Source organism: Mesoplodon bidens (genome assembly GCF_964165515.1).
Source record: "Mesoplodon bidens genome assembly, chromosome: 9".
Taxonomy (NCBI): Eukaryota; Metazoa; Chordata; class Mammalia; order Artiodactyla; family Ziphiidae; genus Mesoplodon; species Mesoplodon bidens.
Window position 1 is genome coordinate 77379498 of NC_138166.1, and position 21805 is coordinate 77401302.

General features: G+C 38.0%; 1 protein-coding gene across 3 annotated transcripts in view; it reads left to right on the forward strand.

The window, feature by feature from the left end:
- The window catches only part of CPED1 (cadherin like and PC-esterase domain containing 1), a 320724-nt gene that overhangs the window by 29143 nt on the left and 269776 nt on the right, over window positions 1–21805 (forward strand). For all 3 annotated transcript variants that reach the window (XM_081244675.1, XM_081244676.1, XM_081244677.1), the window contains exon 2: window positions 1976–2159. In XM_081244675.1, coding sequence (XP_081100801.1) covers window positions 1976–2159 — 184 coding nt within the window. The remainder of the gene's footprint in view (window positions 1–1975; window positions 2160–21805) is intronic.

The following is a 21805-nucleotide window of genomic DNA, read 5'->3' on the forward strand; positions in this document are numbered from 1 at the left end:
CAGCCTTAGGAAGAAGGTACTGTCCAAGGTCACATGATTAGTGCTGGTAGAACCAGGGGATTCGAAGCCGGCAGCCTGGCTGCAGAGTTTGGGTCCTTCTGCACTACACCATGCTTTGTCTATGAATTTTCAGATAGCCATCATTTGTATGCAATGAAAATAGGTTATGGTTCCTGCCCTCAAAGGGTTTACAAGCTAAAGCTGTTTCTTCTTTCCATATGTATATTCAAAGATCAGATCTTGATAGAGCATTACGGTCCATTCATTTACTAGATATCTTCATTTATTAAGTATGTACGATGTGTACTAGAGACACAGGGACAATGCAGGCTGCCTGTTAGGGAACTCACATCAGGGAGAGACACAATTTCATGAGTGCTGATGGAAGGATGTATTTCAGTGAAATTTTTCCAAAGAGATACTGTTTGATTTGGAGTTTGCTAAACAGAAGAATGGAGAGAGAGGAAGGAATTATCGGTTGAAGGCACAGTGGAGTCTGTATGAAGGAGCAGAATGGGATCAGGAATGGAAATGACTAAGAGTACAGCATGACCAGAGAAGGAAGATGGGATCTAAGTTCAAATGGCCTACATTCCTTGATAAAGATGTGGAATTGTTTCGGTCAGTAATGGGAAATAATGAAGAAATTTAAGGAGTGAAAAGACAGGGTACAAAATGTGTCTTAGATCATTGAAATGGACAGTTTGATTCAGAGCTGCCACCAAAAGTAACGTGGCTTCCCAATTTCATGTTTCACCTCTTCCCCCTCATCTGCCTTCTCCAACCCCTTTGTCTCCTCTTCTTTGGCGTCTCCCATTTTTTTTTCTCTAACCCCCATCCACTTTCATCACTCCTTCCAGTAGTAAAAAATGTCTACTTTATCAAGGTTTAGTCACAGATTTTCTGGAAAACACATAGTATCCGCCATTAAACCGTATAATGAATTTCAATGTCAGTATTCTTTCTACTTGCCAATTCAAAACTTCCCTCTTTTTTTTAAAATAAATTTTTATTTATTTTTGGCTGCGTTGGGTCTTTGTCGCTACACGCGGGCCTTCTCTAGTTGCGGCAAGTGAGGGCCACTCTTCGTTGTGGTGCGCGTGCTTCTCATTGTGCTGGCTTCTCTTATTGTGGAGCACGGGCTCTAGGCGCGCGGGCTTAGTAGTTGTGGCTTGTGGGCTTAGTTGCTCTGCGGCATGTGTGATCTTCCCGGACCAGGGCTCGAACCTGTGTCCCCTGCATTGGCAGGCAGATTCTTAATCACTGTGCCACCAGGGAAGTCCCAAAACTTCCCTCTTGTTAATGGTATTTCAAACATCAGCATGAGAAAGAAGAATATTTCTTTGGAGGAGCAATAAACCACTGAAGGAAGAACCTAAAAGTATGATACTTAAGTGACACCCGCCCCTTCTCACACGAAGTTCCATTCTGCCTCACTGAGATGCATTCAAATTTTGCTGCGTCCTGATGGAGAGAAGCAGTAGCGTTGTGCGTCTCCAGAGAGCTCTGGGATTGCTTCTCAGCTGTACTCCCCTGTCCTTCCGGTGCAAAATCCATCCTCCCTGAGTCTATTTCCTCTAATGTGTTTACCTAAAAGAACTGTTAAAAGATAAGGCAGTTGGAACTACTACAGAAAAGCACAATGCAGATGAAAAGTGTTGCTATTAATTTCTATTGTTCAGCCAGAGTTGAGCTCGGTATTTCCATGCCACGGTATTCCTCCAGGAACTCTATATTTTAATGGCCTGAAATTTTCATCCTTCTGGAATAATGAGAAAAATACAGTTCACCTTCAGTTCTCGCAGATGAGGTTGTCTTTGTCCTGGTCAGCCTTTCAGAGGATCTGTCATTCATTTACAGAGAAAAACTTAAAAGACAACTTTCTGAATGGCCCCCGATTTGCATTAATGATCTCCTTCAAGGGAAACGTGCTCCCTTTTCTCCCTGAATTTTTATGCCTTCTCTCTTTCTGTAGATCGAAGAGTCAATTGAGATCCACTTCGGCAGCCATGGCAGAAAGGCCGTTCTCTACAGGCCTCCTTCCTCCAGCAAAAGGGAGCTTCAGCTCCACCAGCGCATTCTCACTCAGCATCACTATGCGGTTGTCATCACTGAAGAAAGGCTCGGTGCCGACCCTGGGCTGGGGCTACTAGAAAAAGGTCAGAGTCAGAAGTAATTACCAAAGTTGCTTGTCTTCTAATTTAAATACTTCCTGAAATGTGCTGCTATCTTCCTCTAAAAAAATTCACAAGAACCAAGTTTTACCCATGATCAACTTTCTTGCATCATAGAAAACTTGGCTCCTTTTCTGCTTCCTCTCCATCTTCATTTAGCTACATTTCTGTATTCCTGAAATTATTTTGTTTATATTTTTGTAGCATTTTGGAGCTGCATAGTTCATCTTTAAATGCTATGTAAAACATGTTTATGTTTATGAGCCCAAATACATGTTCTGCCCAGCACCAAACTGCTCAATATTTTAAGAAAATTGCCACTTCATCTGACTGCAAGCAGAATGTGCTGGAAATTGTTTCGAGAAGCCAGCTTAAATGTGATTCACAGATTGGTTCTAAATGCAAAAGAAGTATAGATATTTATCTCACACGCCATTACTAGTCAAGTACTTTTTATTTCTATCATTTGAAGTGAAAAATAAGAGACAAGTTTGTAAACAAGTTATTTGAAAAAAAAGTTGAGTAGGTGATGAGGGTCAAAAAGGGCAATAACAGTAACAGCTGACATTTCTTGAGTAACTAACCATGTGACATGTTGTATTCTGTATTCATGGCCTCATTTAATCCTCACTGAAGGCCCCTGAGTGCCCTAAGATTAAGAAATATTCATTCCTTCCCCAATTCCAGAAGAGGAAACTGAGGCTTGGAGAGATGCAGTGACTCACCTTGTATCTTAAACCTGGGGTGATGGAAGGGCAGGATTTGAACCCCTGTGTTCCAACTCTCACTTCTGTGCTCGCCCTCTTCACCTCCGTGTTGCCCACTCCCTCTTTTGGCCCCTTATCCTGCACTAATCTATCATTATTAGAGCTACCAGGATGTATAGCACTCATTGTCCATGAGCCAATCAGATTTTTCTCTTTACGACAACACAGTGTATCCGTTTTCCTTTTTATCAAAAGGGAGGGGAGGAAAAGCAATTTGAATCCACGGCTGATCTCCATGATGGTTTCCTTTGGGAGAAAAAGTCAGATCCCGGTGCCACTATAATTTTCATTTGTCCTTTCACTTTCAGCCATCTTGACATCCTCGTAGCGCTTGCTCATCAGTTAGGTCCCCCCTTGCTCTTTAAAGTGCTGGTTTATGCTGGTCAGTGAAAGAGGCTGGGGGACATGTAGCCATGATTACTCTTCACCACCATTTACCATGTTGGCGGTAAAGTTATAAGCTGCTTAGCTAACAAAGCTCCCAGGGAAGAAAGCCCCAAGAGATCCACTTTGATGAAAAGAAAGTTCTTAAAAATGTGCAGAGGTCATTAGCACAGGTCTTCAGGAATGCCATTTGCTGGTCCCTGCCCCCAGGAGAAGTATGGAAATCTAGAGCTTTGGGAAACAAACAAGAAAAACAAAAGGGAAGTTGAATGCTCTGGAATATCAAAGCAGCTGGAAACCAAGTTTACAAACCTCACTGGGGTTGGTTCTATTAAGAAGGACCAATCTAAAGTTCTGGAACATCCATAAATGATATTGTCAGAAAACCATTGATCAGAATAGCTGTTGTTGGTATTAAGGAAAGATGTAAAACGTTTAGTCTTCCTCTCATCCCATAAATTATTTTAGCCCATCGCTGAACCAGGTGCTTGACTGTATAACCACGGCCTTTGTGCAACATGAGCTGTGCTCCTGGAATCCTGCAAAGCATCGGCCCTGATAACACAACACTATTGTCTGAAATTCCTATGTTCTTCTGTCTCCTTGGTGCTGCTACTGACTGTGTATAGGCACAACTTGGATTATCTGTGCATTTCAACTTCAATTCCAATTTTCAGTTTTCTCCAGTTGCAAAACAAGGAATATGGCTCTTCTCTCCCTTGATGTCCTTGAGTCAGTTTTACAAGAAAAAGGAGGATGACTTTGCAGCTTCCAAATACCAAGAAAGTGCAAAGAGAGCCTGAAGGCAATAGAATCTGGCAGCAAAGGGAGCTGCTGGGCCCGTAGCACAAGATAACTAGATGGTGTCACCAGAATTTGTCAGTGTAAATACTGATTTGGCTACCTTTCCCCACATTTCCTCAGCTTTGAAGATATCCATGCCTCTTTCTGGGTATTCTTTTACTTTGTATAGTAAGATAATTTTCCTGGATCAGCCTCAAGAAAGGGTAGCAATTTCACAAGTATGGGAAATTGATTTTTGGTTCTTCATTTGATTTTGTAGTTTTCACTGTGAGAGCATGTGCATTGAATACCTGAGATAAAAAAAGTTCTGTGGGGCCTCCCTGGTGGCGCAGTGGTTGAGAGTCCGCCTGCCGATGCAGGGGATACGGGTTCGTGCCCCGGTCTGGGAGGATCCCATATGCCGCGGAGCGGCTGGGCCCGTGAGCCATGGCCGCTGGGCCTGCGCATCCGGAGCCTGTGCTCCGCAACGGGAGAGGCCACAACAGTGAGAGGCCCGCATACCGCAAAAAGAAAAAAAAAAAAAAGTTCTATGACCGTCATCTAACATGTCCCTGATTATCTAACCTACAGAGAAAAAGCCACTTTTTTATTGCAGCTTATTTTCCATGGCCACACATTTAATCTACAAATTACGTTTGAATTGAAGCACTTACTGTCAAAAATATTTTCTAGAGGTTTGATTCTTGTAAAAAATTTTTTTCTTTAGTTCCATGTATCCACCCCATGCTTATTTTACTATGTGTACAGCAGAAGAAAGTGGGATGCTATATTGGCACATTTAAACTTCATCTCCCCATGTTGAGCAGCTTGGGGAAAGTGGAAGCAATTCAGAATGATCTGGAGACTTACCCCACCTATCTTTCTTTTCACCATTGCTGTTTGCTAACCTGAAATTTGAAAATATTACATTAAAGCAAAATAGGCACTCCCACAAAGTACAAAAGGACTCAGGTGCAGATTTGACACATATATAAAATACATTTTTAGTCCTAGGAAAATAAATATAAAATGCATTTTCCCTATTCTACTCATTTATTCCACCTGCTTTCCAATCCTCTTTTGACTTGAACCCCATCATTTCTGCTGATCTCTTTTTTGTGCCATCCTTTGAAGCACAGGTGGCCTTTTTTCAGCATGGGGCCACTTTTTTTTTTTTTTTTTTTTTTACCATTTAAGGCCAGAAATGGATAAAAATTAGAAAAAATTAAAGGGTGCTAGTCCAGGCAGGCAACATCCTACGATTAAGTATAATCTGTTACATTTGGGCTTCATATTGTATTTAATTTTCCCACTAATTTAGTAAACATTTATTGAAAGGAAAAGTAACCAGTCTTGGGTTTTAAATTCAAATATGGGCATTATATTTTTCCCCGGTTAATTCCATTCTGATATAACAGAAATTGGTGGCTCTAACTGGAACGACTCTAAGGCTGTGTATACTTGACCTTAAGCAAGTTCAGTACTCTGAGTTCTAGTTCTCTTATCTGTTAAACGCAGTAATGAATTTTTACTTCACAAGAGTATGTAGTGAGAATTTAATCACTTTGTCCACACGCATCAGAGTTCTGGGAAGAAACAAAGTAAAGCCTCACCGATATTTTTCTCATTCAGTAGTCTGGTAGTGGGACCCAGAAATTTATATGTTAAAAACAGACACAGGTAATTCTGACATGTAACCTAGTTTGGGGAGCATTGTCCTAAGGGATATACTATTGGTTCAAAGAATAGCAATGTTTAAAGTTAATTTTGGGAATAAAACGATACAAAAGTCTGCTTGCTACAATGCCATTGAACTACTTAATATTTATTGGTATAGTTATTTAGCAGCATTTTTACTTTAAGCTGATTTTGAGAATAGTAAGAGGACAATTGTCTTTACAGATTTATGCCTCCAAAACTTAGCAGAATGTAAAACATATACATTTATGGTCCTTCAATACCCTTCTTTGGAAAAATATATCTTATGTCCCTGCATTTGTAAGAACATGTAATTCTCTAAAGGAAAAGATTGGAAGGACCAACCAATTCTTCCCTTTCCTAGTATCTAGATAGTATTTAGTAAATCAGTGCTGTAGTACATGGAATAGTATAGTGGCCTAAAAGAGTAGGTGTTTTCCAAAAAAGTTCTTAACCTATTCCCATGGCAACATCCAAGAAGGGTGTGACTCAGGAGACTCTGATTCAATGGACTTTATCATTAGATCAGAATTATTTATGTATACTTGAAGAGTAGAGCATATTTAGCAATTTTCTGTCCACTCCTGAGTACATCCTGCACCTTTAAATTAAGTGTATTATATAGTCAACGTGAAAAACAAATGCCAACTGCTATCAAAGCTATAGAATTGGAGTCACTCTTATGGTTTCAAATTGCTCTTGTTTTTGTAACTTGGGGGTTTTACATGGAATGGTTTTTGAAGAAATACAGAAAGTGAAAGACCATAGAAATTTTCTTGCCAGGGGTTGGCAAACCATGGCCCACTGGCCAAGTCTGGGCAAACGCCTGTTTCTGTAAACAAAGTTTGATTGGAACACAGCCACGCATTTGTTTTTGTACTGTCTTTGGCTTTTTTGTTCTACAACAGCAGAGTTGAGTAGTTGCAACAGAAACTGTATGGCTCTTAAGGCCTAAAATATTTATTATTGGGCCCTTTACAGAAAACATTTGCTGACCCATGGATCTAGACTAATTCTGTGTCATCTGATTTCAGACCAAGCTGATGGTTAAACTCTAGGACTGAGGTAGGTAAGGTTTTTAACTTACATCAAACCTCATTCAAAAAGGATTTGATGGTTTATAGTCCAACACATAATAATAAGATTACTAAAATGGAAATATAAAATTAGGGCTCAAACTGGATATTCCTCTTAGCTACCAAAATTTCGGCTTAATTTTGGCTTGAGCTGCCAAGTACCCAGAGCAACAAGGGAAAGAATAGAGGTTTCGCTCTCAGGAAGGAGGGAATTCTATAGTTCCTTCTGCTGATCTTTGACATGCCCAAGTAGTACATTTAAAACAACTTTTTCAAAGGGATTATTAAGTTGATGACATTATGTAACGGGTCAAGGGTCAGAGCAACATTTGTATTGCAGACGAAGTGGATGTCATATCTTGGTTCACAAAGCAACCTTCCAATGCGAGCTGAGAGTGTAACATGACAGCATGGTATAGTGAAAGCATTTCTAGGAAGGGCTAGGGTTAATACTGTGATAAATAGTATTTATTGATATTTGTATTGATATTACATTTGATATATTGTGTTTAGAAATCGTATTTTAAATAATATTGCTACAGCTTTCCCCCCACTAAGAAGGACACTGTCATTTACCCAACTGTGTTCTTGGGATGCACTATTAAAAGATATAGTCAACAGAGCGAGAGATACAGATCAGTACTTAATGTTGTGGAAAATATATTAAAGAAGAAAAAGCCTATTTCCTTCCTTGTTTATAATTTCATAGTTTCTCTCCTCCCACAGTTTTATTTACATTCACCTGCACTCTTAAAAATGTCCAATACATCCATGTATCATTTGAAATCTAGTCTAATTTTGAAGGTTTATTTATAATGGCTACTTGCCAGAAGCTGTTTCTGCAGTTTATATGGAAAAGAAACATCTCTTATAGACCAATCTTAACTTTTGTAATGGAAAATGTATTACAAAATGTATATGTATTCAAAAAGAAGCCATAAGGAAGTTGAGAGTTAAATTAAGTAAGAGGAGCTTAACCGCAATAATTGCTTTCTTGGGGAGCTAGTAGACTGTGGTAATTAAAGGGAATAAGCTGTGGAGTTAAGACTGAACCTGGGTTGGACTCCCTAGTGTTACCTTTAATGGTTACACTACCCTGGGCAAGTTAGCCTCTCAAAGCCCTAGTTTTCTCTTCTGTAGTGGATTGTTTTGAGATAGTTCTGAGAATGGCACGTGGTAGGCACTCTAAATATGGGAGGTAATATTGCTACTGCTGTCAGGAACTAGATACAGGGATTGTGAATATTCCTTTGTGGAGAGGTATGTTTAAAGTGGGTTCCAACAGTAGCAGAAGGGTGCTGCTGCTGGATATTTGGCATTAAATGAACTTGATAGGTCTCCCTATCAGGTCCTATCCTTTCCAAGTCTCCCTCCCAATTTAACATGTCTTCATTGACAGATCTGGGTTGTAAACCCTCCTGAAATTCCAACACACAGTCTCTTGGATCATTCCATTAGGTAAAAACAACTAAACTTCTAAAAAATCTGTAAACTCCTTGAGGTCAGGAGCCCTGTCTGCTCAGCTCATCACATAAAACGAAGCCCTCCACATAGGGGCATGCAATAAATATTTATTGAATACATGAATAAATGCGGATAAAATAATACACCAACAGCTGAGCCCCTTAAATAGTGAACTACCTCAGACTTTCACATTAAAATTTAATTCATCAACATTTCATTTTTATGTAACTTTATAGGAACACTGGTATTCTTTTCATGCTCACATCTCTTATAACAAAAATAATGCAACCACAAATTCAGTAGTAGATAGAGCTAATACTTTACACATAAAACAGTTCTATACTGTTGAGGTTTTTAATGCTTGTGTCCATTTGTTCCCCTCTTTGTTTTTCAAGACTCCTCTGCCACGTTTAGCGGTGTTTGTCAGCCTATTGGTTTTGTAGGGAGGGAGGATGAGTTTAGTTCTGAACATACTCAGACTCAGGTGCCTTGAGGTTTTCATGTGGATGTATTTAGCAGAGACTGGAGGTCAGGGCAGGAGATGTAGATTTGTAGGTTATCTGCTTAGAGGTGATGATTGACTCATTGAAGTTTTAGTATTCCGTAAAACAATAGAACGCACAGTGTTACCTAAAGATTTTCTCCAGTAAAGGACACGGAAAAGTAAGCATATAGCTTTTTCAGCTCATGAATGTAGACAACATTAAAGGTCAAAAACCCCATCATGTCATTTAGGTCCTGTTTGTGTCCTCTGCCTTACGCCTTCTGGTTCTTTTCTTAGCATAGTGTAAAATATTCACTTTCATGCTCTTCCAATCCCTTGCTTTGGAAGAACATATCATATGACCCAGGATTTTTATAACATGTACTTCTCTAAAGAAAAAGAAAGAGGCACCATCAAATTGTTCTCTTTCATATCATCGAGGTACTATTTAGTAAATCATTGTCTTAGTTCGTAGAATGGATAGTGGCCTAAGAGAAAATAAATGTTTTCCAAAAGTTTTAAACTTGTTCCCAGGGTAGAGTCTAAGTAATATGTAGTTCAAGAGACTCTGATGCAGAGCATATTTTATCGTTGGGTCTGAATTATTTATGTATACTTGAAGAGGGCATATTTCTACAGTTGCAGCAGAAATCAGAACTGTAGCAGGAATGGGAAAATAAATTGTTCCTATTGAAAACCGTTTCTGGGAGGCCCTGCAAGTAGTTGGGCCAGTATTTTTGTATTCCCGCTGTTTAACGGGTCGCATGAGTACAAGATTTATTTGTGGTAACCCTAGAAGGCATAGGACCAGCTGAAGGATGAACGTTGTATCAATCAGACTCATCCAGCAATGGAACAGCCCATTTCAAAGAGTAGGAAGTTTTGTTGGAATGGGAGCAAAGCAGGGATGCTGCTGAGGGGCTGCTTTATCAGCCAGGAGAATGAGTAAAATCACCATCGACGCCCTTTTCAAATCTGCGGTGCTGGGACAGGCGCTAACATTTATACAACACAGAATGAGAGAAAGCAAGACAAGATTTTAAAGCTCTATCATTTTAGGATTCCTTTCCTTGAGTCTTTGCTTTTAGTCTCCTGTCCTCTGGGCAGAAGAGAGGAAGGGGAAGCGAAGAAGGAGTGGAGAAACGTGTATCTGGAGGCAAAATTGGAGACGGTTCCTTTTGGCTAGCAGTGCACGTTCATAACAGATGCTTCTTCTCATCAGTTAAAATTTCAGAGCCTAATGAACACCTCATTCCTCTTCCCCTCCAGCCCCACACCGGCACTCCTGCTGCCTTCCTGAGTTTAATATGCACTATGACTGTTTAGCAGGAAGACAAAAGAGTAAAGGCCACATTTAAAAGGCACAGTGTGTTTTGCCTTGTCGGTATTTCTCCTCGAACACACTGGACATACGTTTTCTATTAGGCAAGTAATAGGTTTTGGACGGTATCAGAAGTGCTTCTGTGCCTTCAGTTAATCAAACTAGAAAAGAAAAGAAATTGAATCAGAGAAACGTATAGGGCTGCACTGTTCTATTTTTTTGTTATGACACATGGTAATTGTGTGTTCGCATTTATTGTTATTTTCCTCATTGCTCATAGAATTACCGATGTATTTACAACCGAACAGAATTTGTTCTTTAATTGGCACAGGAGACCTCAAGGAATGTTTATTTAACCTTAACTCAGTTGAGTTGTTTATACTACAGGGACCTGAGTTCAATTTACTTTAGTTTTTGAAAAAACAACTTTCTTATTTATAAAAGTTGAGTTGTGAGTGACCTCTCCAGTCTGATGTTTCCTTTACCCTCCTCTGTGCAAAAGGGAACAAAAAGCCACTGTCTCATTTTTACTCCAAAGAAATTAAACTACTTCCTTAAGTGGGTTAGTTCTTTCAATTGAAAATGGTAACCAGATGTTTACTGAAATCCCTAGCATTTCTCTTTCAAGCCTAGCTTCTTTCTAATTGTTTGATCTTTTTAAGTTTCATAGAAACCAGATTGGGTATTTGAGTTTTCCATAGCTGGGAAATGTTTAATGCAGCTTTGCAGATACTTTCTTTGTACTGTTTCTTCAAATGCCCTTCCTTCTGCTTTTATTTTTTTAAAAGATGCAGCATGGAAAATTTTATAAGTTTTAATTTTTTTTATAAGTAATTTAGTACAGGTCATTGTTCTTCTCATATCTCTTTAGAATTGAAGAGACTGGGGGTTTTTTGTTTGTTTTGTTTGGAACTTAGACTTTTTTGCTTGGTTTTGCCACAGACTAAACTGTGCTCTAAATGACAGATTTAATTTGTAAAAACAAATATTCATATTATATTTAGATGGAGAAAGACTCTAGGAAGGAAAACAAACTCCTTCATATGGGACCTTTCAAGTGACAGAGTATGTGGATTAATTTAAGTGTGTTTGGAGACTCCAGATACAGTGCATTTACTATGCTAGTGTATTATCAGATTTAGCTGCCTGAAATATTTTAGACCTTGTCCTCAATTTGGTAGGAGTTTAGGAGCATCTAACCATATTTTCAAGACCACCTCTTAATTTTTGTATCACTTTTACTTTCTACTTTCAATGTTACAAATATCGTTGAAACGTCCCGAATCACTTCCTTTTTAGACTTGACTTTTCTCAGTTAATTACTATTTCACTCTGGATATCTTATATGGTTTCTATCTTATTTTTAGCTAAAGTGGCTTCCTCTTAACAGCGTCTCTTTGTGGAAGTACAAACCACAGTTTGGGAAACAAAGACTTAAGGAAAAGTAGTGGGTTTTTTTCCCCTTGTTAATCTCTCTCTAATTAACTCTCAATAATCAGATTTTCACCCCACCAAAATTGTCCTTTCAGAATTCACCAAGAAATTCCTTTTTGTTACAAAATCCAGCCACCATATTTACAATTGCATTATTTTTGGTAGAAAACCATGTTTGAGTATGGGTGGAATGTAAATTAAGCTTTAATGTAAGTTCACTGAGATAATTTCTCAATTTCCTTGATCTTACTCTAGCCGTGTTTCCCAAACTTGGTGAAATGTGTGTATCAGTGGAATAAATACCTATCCTAGCACTGAGGGGGCGCTACATGCTCCGGGATTTTCTTACAAACCCTTTTCTCTCTTAACTTCCTTGATAATGCCCTTGCCTGCTTCTCCCACCTTTCTGACCCCTCCTTCTTTATGTTTTTCCCCCAAATATGAGCCTTCTCCAGGACATTGATCCCTAACCATCTTGTTTTCCTCCTGTCTTGATATTCCCTCAAGACATCTTTCTACAGATTCAGTGATCTCCTTTGGGAACTCCTCAGTGGTTGCCAGAGGCTGGGGCTGGTGATCAAAGGGTACAAGCTTCCAGTCATAAATAAGTTCTGGAGATGTAATATATAGCACGGTAACTAGAGTTATAATACTGTATCGTCTATTTGAAAGTTGTTAAGACTTGTAAAGGTTCTCCTTATCAAAAAAATGTATAACTATATGTGGTGATGGATGTTAACTAGACTTACTGTGGTGATCATTTCACAACATATATATATACACACACATACCCAGAGAGAGAGAGAGAGAATCATTATGTTGTACACTTGAAACTAATATAATGTTAGATGTCATTTATATCTCAAAAAAAAATACTCCACTTGGGATAGAACTTCTAAATAATGTCGAATCCTAATCTGTCTCCTATAGGCAAAGTTTTGAGAAGGCATGGATTTTCCAGGTACCTGGTAGTTTTGATTTGTGTGTCCCAGGGCCTCGGCATATATAAATAATGGATAATGCATGATGCTTCCATTCTGTGGGTCTTGCCAGCCATGTTCCTCTGACTAGTACGGCATTCCCTCACCTCCTAGGCTCTAAAGCTCGCATCAGGTCCTCTCTCTCCTTCAGCCACAGCAAAGATCCGGCACCCTGAGCCCTGTAAGGTATGCCTTCTCTGGGCCACGACTCCACGTTCCTCACAGTTACTGTGCCTCTTTGGTGTTGTCACAGTAACTATTGCTCTCCCAGATGCTCGTCTCTGCCTTCTGTTATACATCCCCACCACGAGTGCCAGTTTAATATTCCACAAGCACACCTCTGCTCACATCACTTTCCTGTGCAGAAGTGTTTAATGATTTCTTATTTCCTCCTAAACAGAACGCAGATTTCTTACCCCAGCATTTGAAGCCATGGAGTCAGACATCTCCATATCCCTGCGGTAGCATGGCTCTCAGGCTTGTCCTCACTCTTGAATTACCCAGGGAATATAAAAATTAAAGAAGCCAATGCCCAGGCCCCACTTCAGAAAATTATATCAGAATTTGGGGGGAAGGGATTGGATCTGGGTATCACTTTTTTTTTTTAAATTCTTAACTTTATGGCCTAAAGTTCTTATTTTACCTGAGTTCTTTTTAAAAACTTTATTTTACTGAGGTATTGTTGATTTACAATGCTGTGTTAATTTCTACCGTACAACACAGTGATTCAGTTATACATATATATGCATTCTTTTTCATATTCTTTTCCATTATAGTTTATCACAGGATGTTGAATATAGTTCCCTGTTCTATCCAGTAGGACCTTGTTGTTTATCCATTCTATTTATAATAGTTTACATCTGCTAATCCTAAACTCCCAATCCATCCCTCCTCTCCCCCTCTGCAACCTCATCTATCTATGTCTGTGAGTCAGTTTCTGTTTCTTAGATAAGTTCATATGTGTCATATTTTAGATTCCACATATAAATGGTATCATATGGTATCTGTCTTTCTCTTTCTGACTTACTTCACTTAGTATGATAATCTCTAGGTCCATCCATGTTGCTACAAATGGCATTATTTCATTCTTTTTTATGGCTGAGTAGTATTCCATTGTATATAAGTACCACATCTTCTTTATCCATTCATCTGTTGATGGACATTTAGGTTGTTTCCATGTCTTGACTATTGTAAACAACGCTGCAGTGAACATAGGGATGCATGTATCTTTTTGAATTATAGTTTTCTCTGGACATTGGGCATTACTTTTTTTTTTTTTAAGTTTCCCAGGTGATGTTAATATGTGGGCAGAATGGGGAACCACGTTGATTGGGCTACTCATCTTTGCCTGATCACATTTCAAAGCTTTCTACTTTGCAGTGCTATTGAGTCTTTTGTCTCCTAGAATTTCCTCCTTTCTGCCATTTGTTAAAATCCAAATTAATATATAAATTCACCCATAAATTCCCCTCAAACTAGAAATGGTAAACAGGTTAACTAAGGCCTCATCACATGTTAGTCATATACCTCTGATGCCTAGATTATGCTTTGTTATATTTTTATAATTTTTGTCTGTTACTCTCATCTCCCCTTTTATATGACAAACTTCTTGTAGTACAGGGAGTATTTTATTCATCTTTTTATTCATTATCCTGCATAGGACAGTGCCTTGTGTATACCTAGGAGGTACACAATTAAATGAATAAGCAACTGAAAAAATAAACCTACAAATATACTAATAAAAGAGCTGAATATTTCCTTCACATATTCAAGCATCATTTGCTTCTTTGAAGTTTAGAGAAAAAACAGTGAGTGCTTGATAGGAAATAGCTGTATTGTAGAGCAAAATGAAATGTGCTTCGGAATGTGTCTGAGCAAAACCAACTGAAGAACAGAACTCACATGCCCACTGCCTCTAGTGAAAGTTCTCTGTAACCTTGTTTCAGAGTCAGTCAAGCCAGTGATGTCTCTGTTCTCAAAGAAAGAAGAATTCTGCCAATAGCTAATAATAACCTTTAATAATAATAACTCATTTCAGCTCTTTGTCTAAGGAAAAACATGAAAGTCATATGTGAATCTCATCATCTGTGCAACAAAATGATCTATTTAGAGCAGGGAACTCTTGGAATTTAAAAAATCTGTTTAGCATTCTATCTCGTTATCAGAGTGACCAAACAAGTGATTGAGGGGTGTAGAGGACAGAAAGGACTCTCAGGGGGCCCTGCTTCTCTAATTGCTAGCTCTGTATTTTATACTTATCAGAAGGTAAAAGGAATCCTTCCCTGAATATTTGCTTAAGGAACATGGTTTTGGCAAAGTTTGACCATAGTATCTACCGATTTGCTAGGACTATGATTCTCAAACTTAGTATGCCTTAGAATTATCTGGAAGGTTTGTCAAATCACAGACTGCTGGGGCCTACTTCCAGTTGATCTGATTCAGTAAGAATAAGGAGGTGGGTTAAGAAATAATAAGTTCCCAGGTAGTGCTAATGTGTTGGTCCTGGACCACTTGTTGAAAACTACTGTCCTAGGTATTTCTTTATTACAGATTTTCAGTGTTTCTTCCAGAAGCACAAAGATGTTCTGCCTGTTTGCTATTTTAAGTATTTAGTGGCCAAGCAGTTCCCCATTTGCCTCGCTAGGACCCTGAATCAACCTTCCACCTTGGTGAGAAGCCCCCTCCTAAATTTACGTAGATGCTAAACCCATTAATTGTGAGTTAACATGCAAAGCCTTGGTACATGTTAACTTAATTCTTTACAGTCAAGACCAGTGATTGCATTTAAAAATGATAGCAACAAGTAGCTGAATTTAAACTGTCTTTGGACATGTTGGGCTTGCTTGAAGATAGTGGGATCAAGGTAAAAATGTGGACAGATAATTTATTCCAAATGATAGTTATATGCTCCCAAAGAGAAGCAAGATGGTACTGTGGAAGAGAGGAATACTGGCTTGGGTTGCAATGTCTATGTGAAACCATGACTAAGTTACTTAATTTCTTAGATTCCTTTCATTTTACAGAAGATGAAGATTTTTGGATTAGATGATATTTAAGATCTAGTTCAACTGGAAAATATATAAAAAGAATAATAGGGCTCCCCTGGTGGTGCAGTGGTCGAGAGTCTGCCTGCCAATGCAGGGGACACGGGTTCATGCCCCGGTCCGGGAAGATCCCACATGCCGCTCCGCGGCTGGGCCCGTGAGCCATGGCCGCTGAGCCTGCATGTCCGGAGCCTGTGCTCTGCAACGGGAGAGGCCACAACAGTGAGAGGCCCGCGTACCGCAAAAAAAAAAAAGAATAATAAAGAATGAGGGAGATTACTTAAAATGCCACCAACAAAGACAGTTAATTTGGGGCACATTTCTTTATAAGTTTTTTATACATTTTATACAATTTTCTAGTTTGCTTTTTTACCATACTATTATATCAGAAATACATGCTGTAAAATCTTTGTAAATGTTATTTCAAGGGCTACATAAAATTATATTACTGGATGTATTTAATATTTACTTAATTTAATGTCCTTAATCTTTCCCATATTGTTAGATATTTATGATATTTTTAATGTTTTTCTATTGTAAATATTGCACTCACAAAATTGTTGTTGTTCCATGGAAGTATAGCATGGAAATCCAAGTTCACAGCTGTAGTATAAAACAGATTACGATTCTGCTGGAAATTGGTACTTGCATCCTCGTAGTAGGAATGCTGGGAATGCCAGAATGGCAGGCACATTCCATGGTAATCTGAAGGCTCATCTGAGAGAGCCAGTATCAGGAATAACAAGTGTTTGCCCTTCCACTGGTTTGTTTGCTCAAGGATTCCTGTTCGTTATTTGTTCATTTTTGGAGAAACGGCATATTAAGGGTATCAGGAAGACCTTACTTTGTGTTGTCTGAAATCTCTAACCCATAACTGTACACAGCATGACTATAGCACCCTGAGACTGATTTTGTTTCTTGTCTTATGGAAGGAAATCCTATTACTTTGTCACATTGAGTATTTTACATCAATTTTCATCAGAGACATTTTAAATTTTAAAGTGATTGAGATCTATGTTAATTTTATGTATTTTTTCATTTGTATATAGCAGTTGATTAGCATCTTACAGTACTTTGAAAGATGTACTATGTTTGAAAAGACTCAATGTCTGTTTTTCTTAGAAAATAATAGTTCTTTATTTGGATGCATATTCTAACCACATTTTTAGAAAATAGTTTTCCCATTTATAAAGATGTTATATGTTTATGGTAGAATATTGAATCAAACCTTTGCAAGTACAAAGATGAAAGCGAAAATCATTCCAAATCCCACCACCCAGAGATAACACAGATAAGTAATGTTGTGCATGTTTCCAGGCATCTCTCTAAGCATAACACACATGCACAAACACACACACACACCCACCCACACACACACACACACACACATTTATATCCTGACTTTTTGCCTCCTGCCTCTTTTACAATAGTTTACCTCACATGTTTTTTGCTTTTGTTGTTGTTGTTGTTGTTGTTTTTGTGTGTGTGGTATGCGGGCTTCTCACTGTTGTGGCCTCTCCCGTTGCGGAGCACAGGCTCTGGACGCGCAGGCTCAGCGGCCACGGCTCACGGGCCTAGCCGCTCTGCGGCATGTGGGATCCTTCTGGACCGGGGTATGAACCCGTGTCCCCTGCATCGGCAGGCAGACTCTCAACCACTGTGCCACCAGGGAAGCCCTACCCCACATGTTTTAACAGATACTTTTTTCAAATTTTTTTGGCTGCCACACGCAACTTGCGGGATCTTAGTTCCTCGACCAAGGATCGAACCCAGGGCCCCAGCAATGGAAACACAGAGTCCTAACCACTGGACCACCAGGGAATTCCAGAGACATTTTTAATATTTTGATAAAAATAAAGACTGATAAAAAAGTATTGTCATATCAATGTAGTTTTTAAGGATTGTGATAAATTGTTATATCACTAGTTTTAAGTTAGACTTTTTTGATCATTAACTAAATGCACTGTGCTATGTAGTTTATATACATTAACTTATTGAATTCTCACTTCTAGTCCACAAGGTAGCTATTTTTGTTTCACAGATGAGGAACTGAACAGTGTATATCATACATGGTGGAGTTAAGGTTTGACCCAAGGACTGTCCTTCTCCAAACCTGAGTCTTTGACCACAATATCATCCTAGTTTCTTGAAAGTGTATGAAAAGTATTTGCTTCATTCTGTTTTGTGTTTTATTGTATGGGTATACCATAGTTTTTTAACCAAGTTCTTCTTGACAGATAGAATTTTTTCAACTTGTTAATATAAAATCCAACTTTACTACCATATTCGTTTATATTGCTTTTTTGAGATTTGGGTGTAATGTGGAATTATTGTATCAATGGGTAAAATATTAAAACTGTGGTTCTTCCTGCCACATTCCTATACAAAATGATAGTTCCTATTTTTACTTTCATCAGCAGCACTAGTTCTCCATGGATCTTCAGTATTAGATGTTATCACATTTTTTAATCTGATGAAGTTAAAAATGTCATATCATTTAAATTCTTTCGTAGGAAAGGAAGCTTTACTTACACATCAATTTTTAAATATTTCTATTTTTCTAAGTGCTGTTTTTTTAATTTAATTTTTTATTTGTAAATCTTTTTTATATGAAGGATATGAATAAGCAGTTTATATTTTCATATCTAAATGTCAAAACAAAGGAGAAAAGATCATGAAGTTCACAAAAAGCTACAGAAAGACCATTTAAAGTATAGCATATCACTTTACAGTCCCAGGACTGGCAAATTTCAAAATTGGTGATATCACCTGTTGCTGGTGGACATTCCAGGAAAGGAAACTCTCATACATTGCCTGTGGAAATGTGAAATATTGTAGCCTTTTTTTGGAAAGCAATCTGGAAAATCTATAACATTTAAAATACTTATAGTTTCTAAGCCAGCAATATTATTCTTGGGAATCAACTTGATAGAAGTTAAAGCATTAAAAGATAATAAAATATATACATAAATCTTAAAATTAACACTGTCAAAGAAATAAAGAAAATGGTTTTAAATAAGGACAATCAAAATAAGGGAAATGAGATTATGCTACAAATTTTGAGTAATAAATAGAGAGAAAAATAGCAAATTATGTTCCTAGAATCTCTGGAGAGGTGGAAAACTCATGTTAAGAGATTAGAGGAAACACCAATTTTGTAGAATTCTATTAAAATATGTGGAAAAAATGTGCTTCTTAGATGTGTAGGAACAGTACACTTTAATAATATGGTACACTTTAATATACTTGGCATAGTTTCATATGGGCTAAGTGTTCATCTCATAGATGACAGCATTATTAGCCTCAGGAGACACTTCTGATACCCCCTTGGTTTCTGGGAGCAGGGCCAATTTTAAGAAAATTATGAAGTGGATGAAACGGGTTTTAGGCCATAGCTCTGCTTACCCATTACCCAAGTCCCTCCTTACCTAAAGCACCCACTTCAGGGTCCCACAGGGTTGGCCTAACTAGTCGGGTCACACCTATCACATGGGGCTCATTGCTACTCACTCATGAAAATGTACCTTCCTTCATCATCAGTTTCAGGGCTCAAGATGTCACATATTCTAGCAGACGCACTTGTACTGCCAATGAGAGAAAACTGATCCCAGTTCTAGATCCCAGTTCTAGATAAGGTGTATGAATTTTAACTGAGGCCTCATGCTGATGAAGTCCTCTGTTTCCCTTAGATCAAAACCACCCAATGGTGTCTGTTGAGTTAACATACTCTCCTTCTATGGTAAGAAGGCCTATTAACAAAACATGAGGGGGTGATGCAGAATTGAGAGAGATTATTTTCTGTGTTTTCTAAACTCCACTCATACCGCCCTATTCAGAAGGCTTAAATAATAGGCGGCAAGACATATAGAAGACGTCACATTGCTTCTTGAGTTTATCATCGAGACTGCAAATTTATCTGCCTGTATCTTACCTCCCACCCACCTATATATTCATTAAACAACAAATACTTATGTAAAGCTTATCAAGTACTAGGCACTGTCCTAAGCACTTTACAAATACTAACTCATTTAATTTTCATAATATCCTCCCAAGAGTGGTATTAATTAGTATTACTAGGAGATCTGAGTTTTAGGCCTCACATCTGCTTTTTGGAATGACCTTGAACAAGCTCATTAGATCATCAATTGCTTGGTATGAAAATGGAAGATAAGACCTGTTTCATAAATATCTCACAGAAATATTATGATTGGTTTAAGCAAATCTCCAAAGATTATTGAAAATAATGCTGTATGAATAAGAACTATGTAATCCTGAAATACTTGTGGCATTAAGTAATAAGCCATTGAGAGAATTGATTCTTTTTCTCATGTTAGTGAACTATATTTTCTCAAGCCTTGATTCTCATCTGTGCTGAATTAGTGTGTAATTATTCTTAGAATAAATTTTAAATCAATGACTCCCACCTCCCTCTCAGATTGCTTGAAGTCCCCAGTGCATTATTATATAATGTTAAACCAGTTATGATTAGGTTTTATTCACTGCATTTTAAAGAAGTCATGCAAAATGACTTTTAATAAATCAGGAAGAAGGAATAATATTTGGTTAAATGAGGTGTCACCACACTAATTATACACTAAAACCTCCTGCACCGTTCTGTGGAATTTTGTACAAGGAGTGTCGATCAAAAACTCAAGTCAAGTACTCAAGTAATAAAAGAACCCATTTTCAAGCATCATCCTCATAACAAGGATTATGACAAGGACATTATAGCCAGGCATCAGAATATTTTATAATTTACACTAAACACGTTTTATGTAACACATGTTTATTAAACATGAGCTAGGTGGAGGATACTAAAATTAGTGTGGATGGAGAGAGAGCATTATAAAAGTGAGTGAGACCTTTCAAGGAACTATAGGGCAGAGGTGTATATCAGTGTTTCTCAAACTCACATTTGCATACTGGGGATTTTGTTACTGACAAATTTGATTTGGTGAGGTCTAAGTTGGGGACTGAAATTTTTCATTTCTAACAAGCTTTCACTATATGAAAACGTTACAGATCCAAGGATCATTTTTGAGTAGGGAAGATGTACATGTTTAACTGTAATATAAGATACAATAGGAGAAGTATGAAGAGCAGAAATAAAATGTTCTGAGAGAACGGAAAAGGAAGGGACCAATTCTGAATGTGGGGGTCTAGGAAGGTGTCACAAGTGAATACTTGATATGTGACAATGATTTCTCAAGTAGATTTTAGAGGGAAGAGTATTCATCAGTATGAGCTGCATGCTAGGGCACACAGGTCTAAAAGTGTATGGATCATATGGTAGCTCTATTTTTAGTACTTTTTAAAGGAACCTCCATACTGTTCTCCATAGTGGCTGTACCAATTTACATTCCCACCAACAGTGTAGGAGGGTTCCCTTTTCTCCACACCCTCTCCAGCATTGATTGTTTATAGATGTTTGTTTTGATGATGGCCATTCTTACTGGTGTGGGGTGATACCTCATTATAGTTTTGATTTGCATTTCTCTGATAATTAGTGATGTTGAGCATCTTTTCATGTGCCTCTTGGCCATCTGTATGTCTTTTTTGGAGAAATGTCTATTTAGATCTTCTGCCCATTTTTTGATTAGGTTTTTGTTTTTTCGATATTGAGTTGCATGAGCTGTTTGTGTATTTTGGAGATTAATCCCTTGCCACTCCTGGGCATATATCTGGAGAAAACCATAATTCAGAAAGATATGTGTATCCCAGTGTTCACTGCAGCACTGTTTACAATAGCCAGGATATGGAAGCAACCTAAATGTCCATCGATGGAGGAATGGATAAAGAAGATGTGGTATATATATACAATGAAATATTACTCAGCCATAAAAAAGAACAAAATAATGCCATTTGCAGTGACATGGGTGGACCTAGAGATTGTCATACTGAGTGAAGTAAGTTAGAGAAAGACAAATTAAAAAATATAAAAGAATGGTACAAATGAACCTATTTACAAAACAGAAATAGACTCACAGATGTAAAAAACGAACTTATGGTTACCAAGGGGGAAACGGGGGTGGGAGGGATAAATTGGGAGATTGGGATTGACATATACACACTGCTATATATAAAATAGATAACTAATAAGGACCTACTGTATAGCACAAGGAACTCTACTCAATACTCTATAATGACCTATATAGGAATAGGATCTAAAAAAGAGTGTATATATGTATATGTAAAA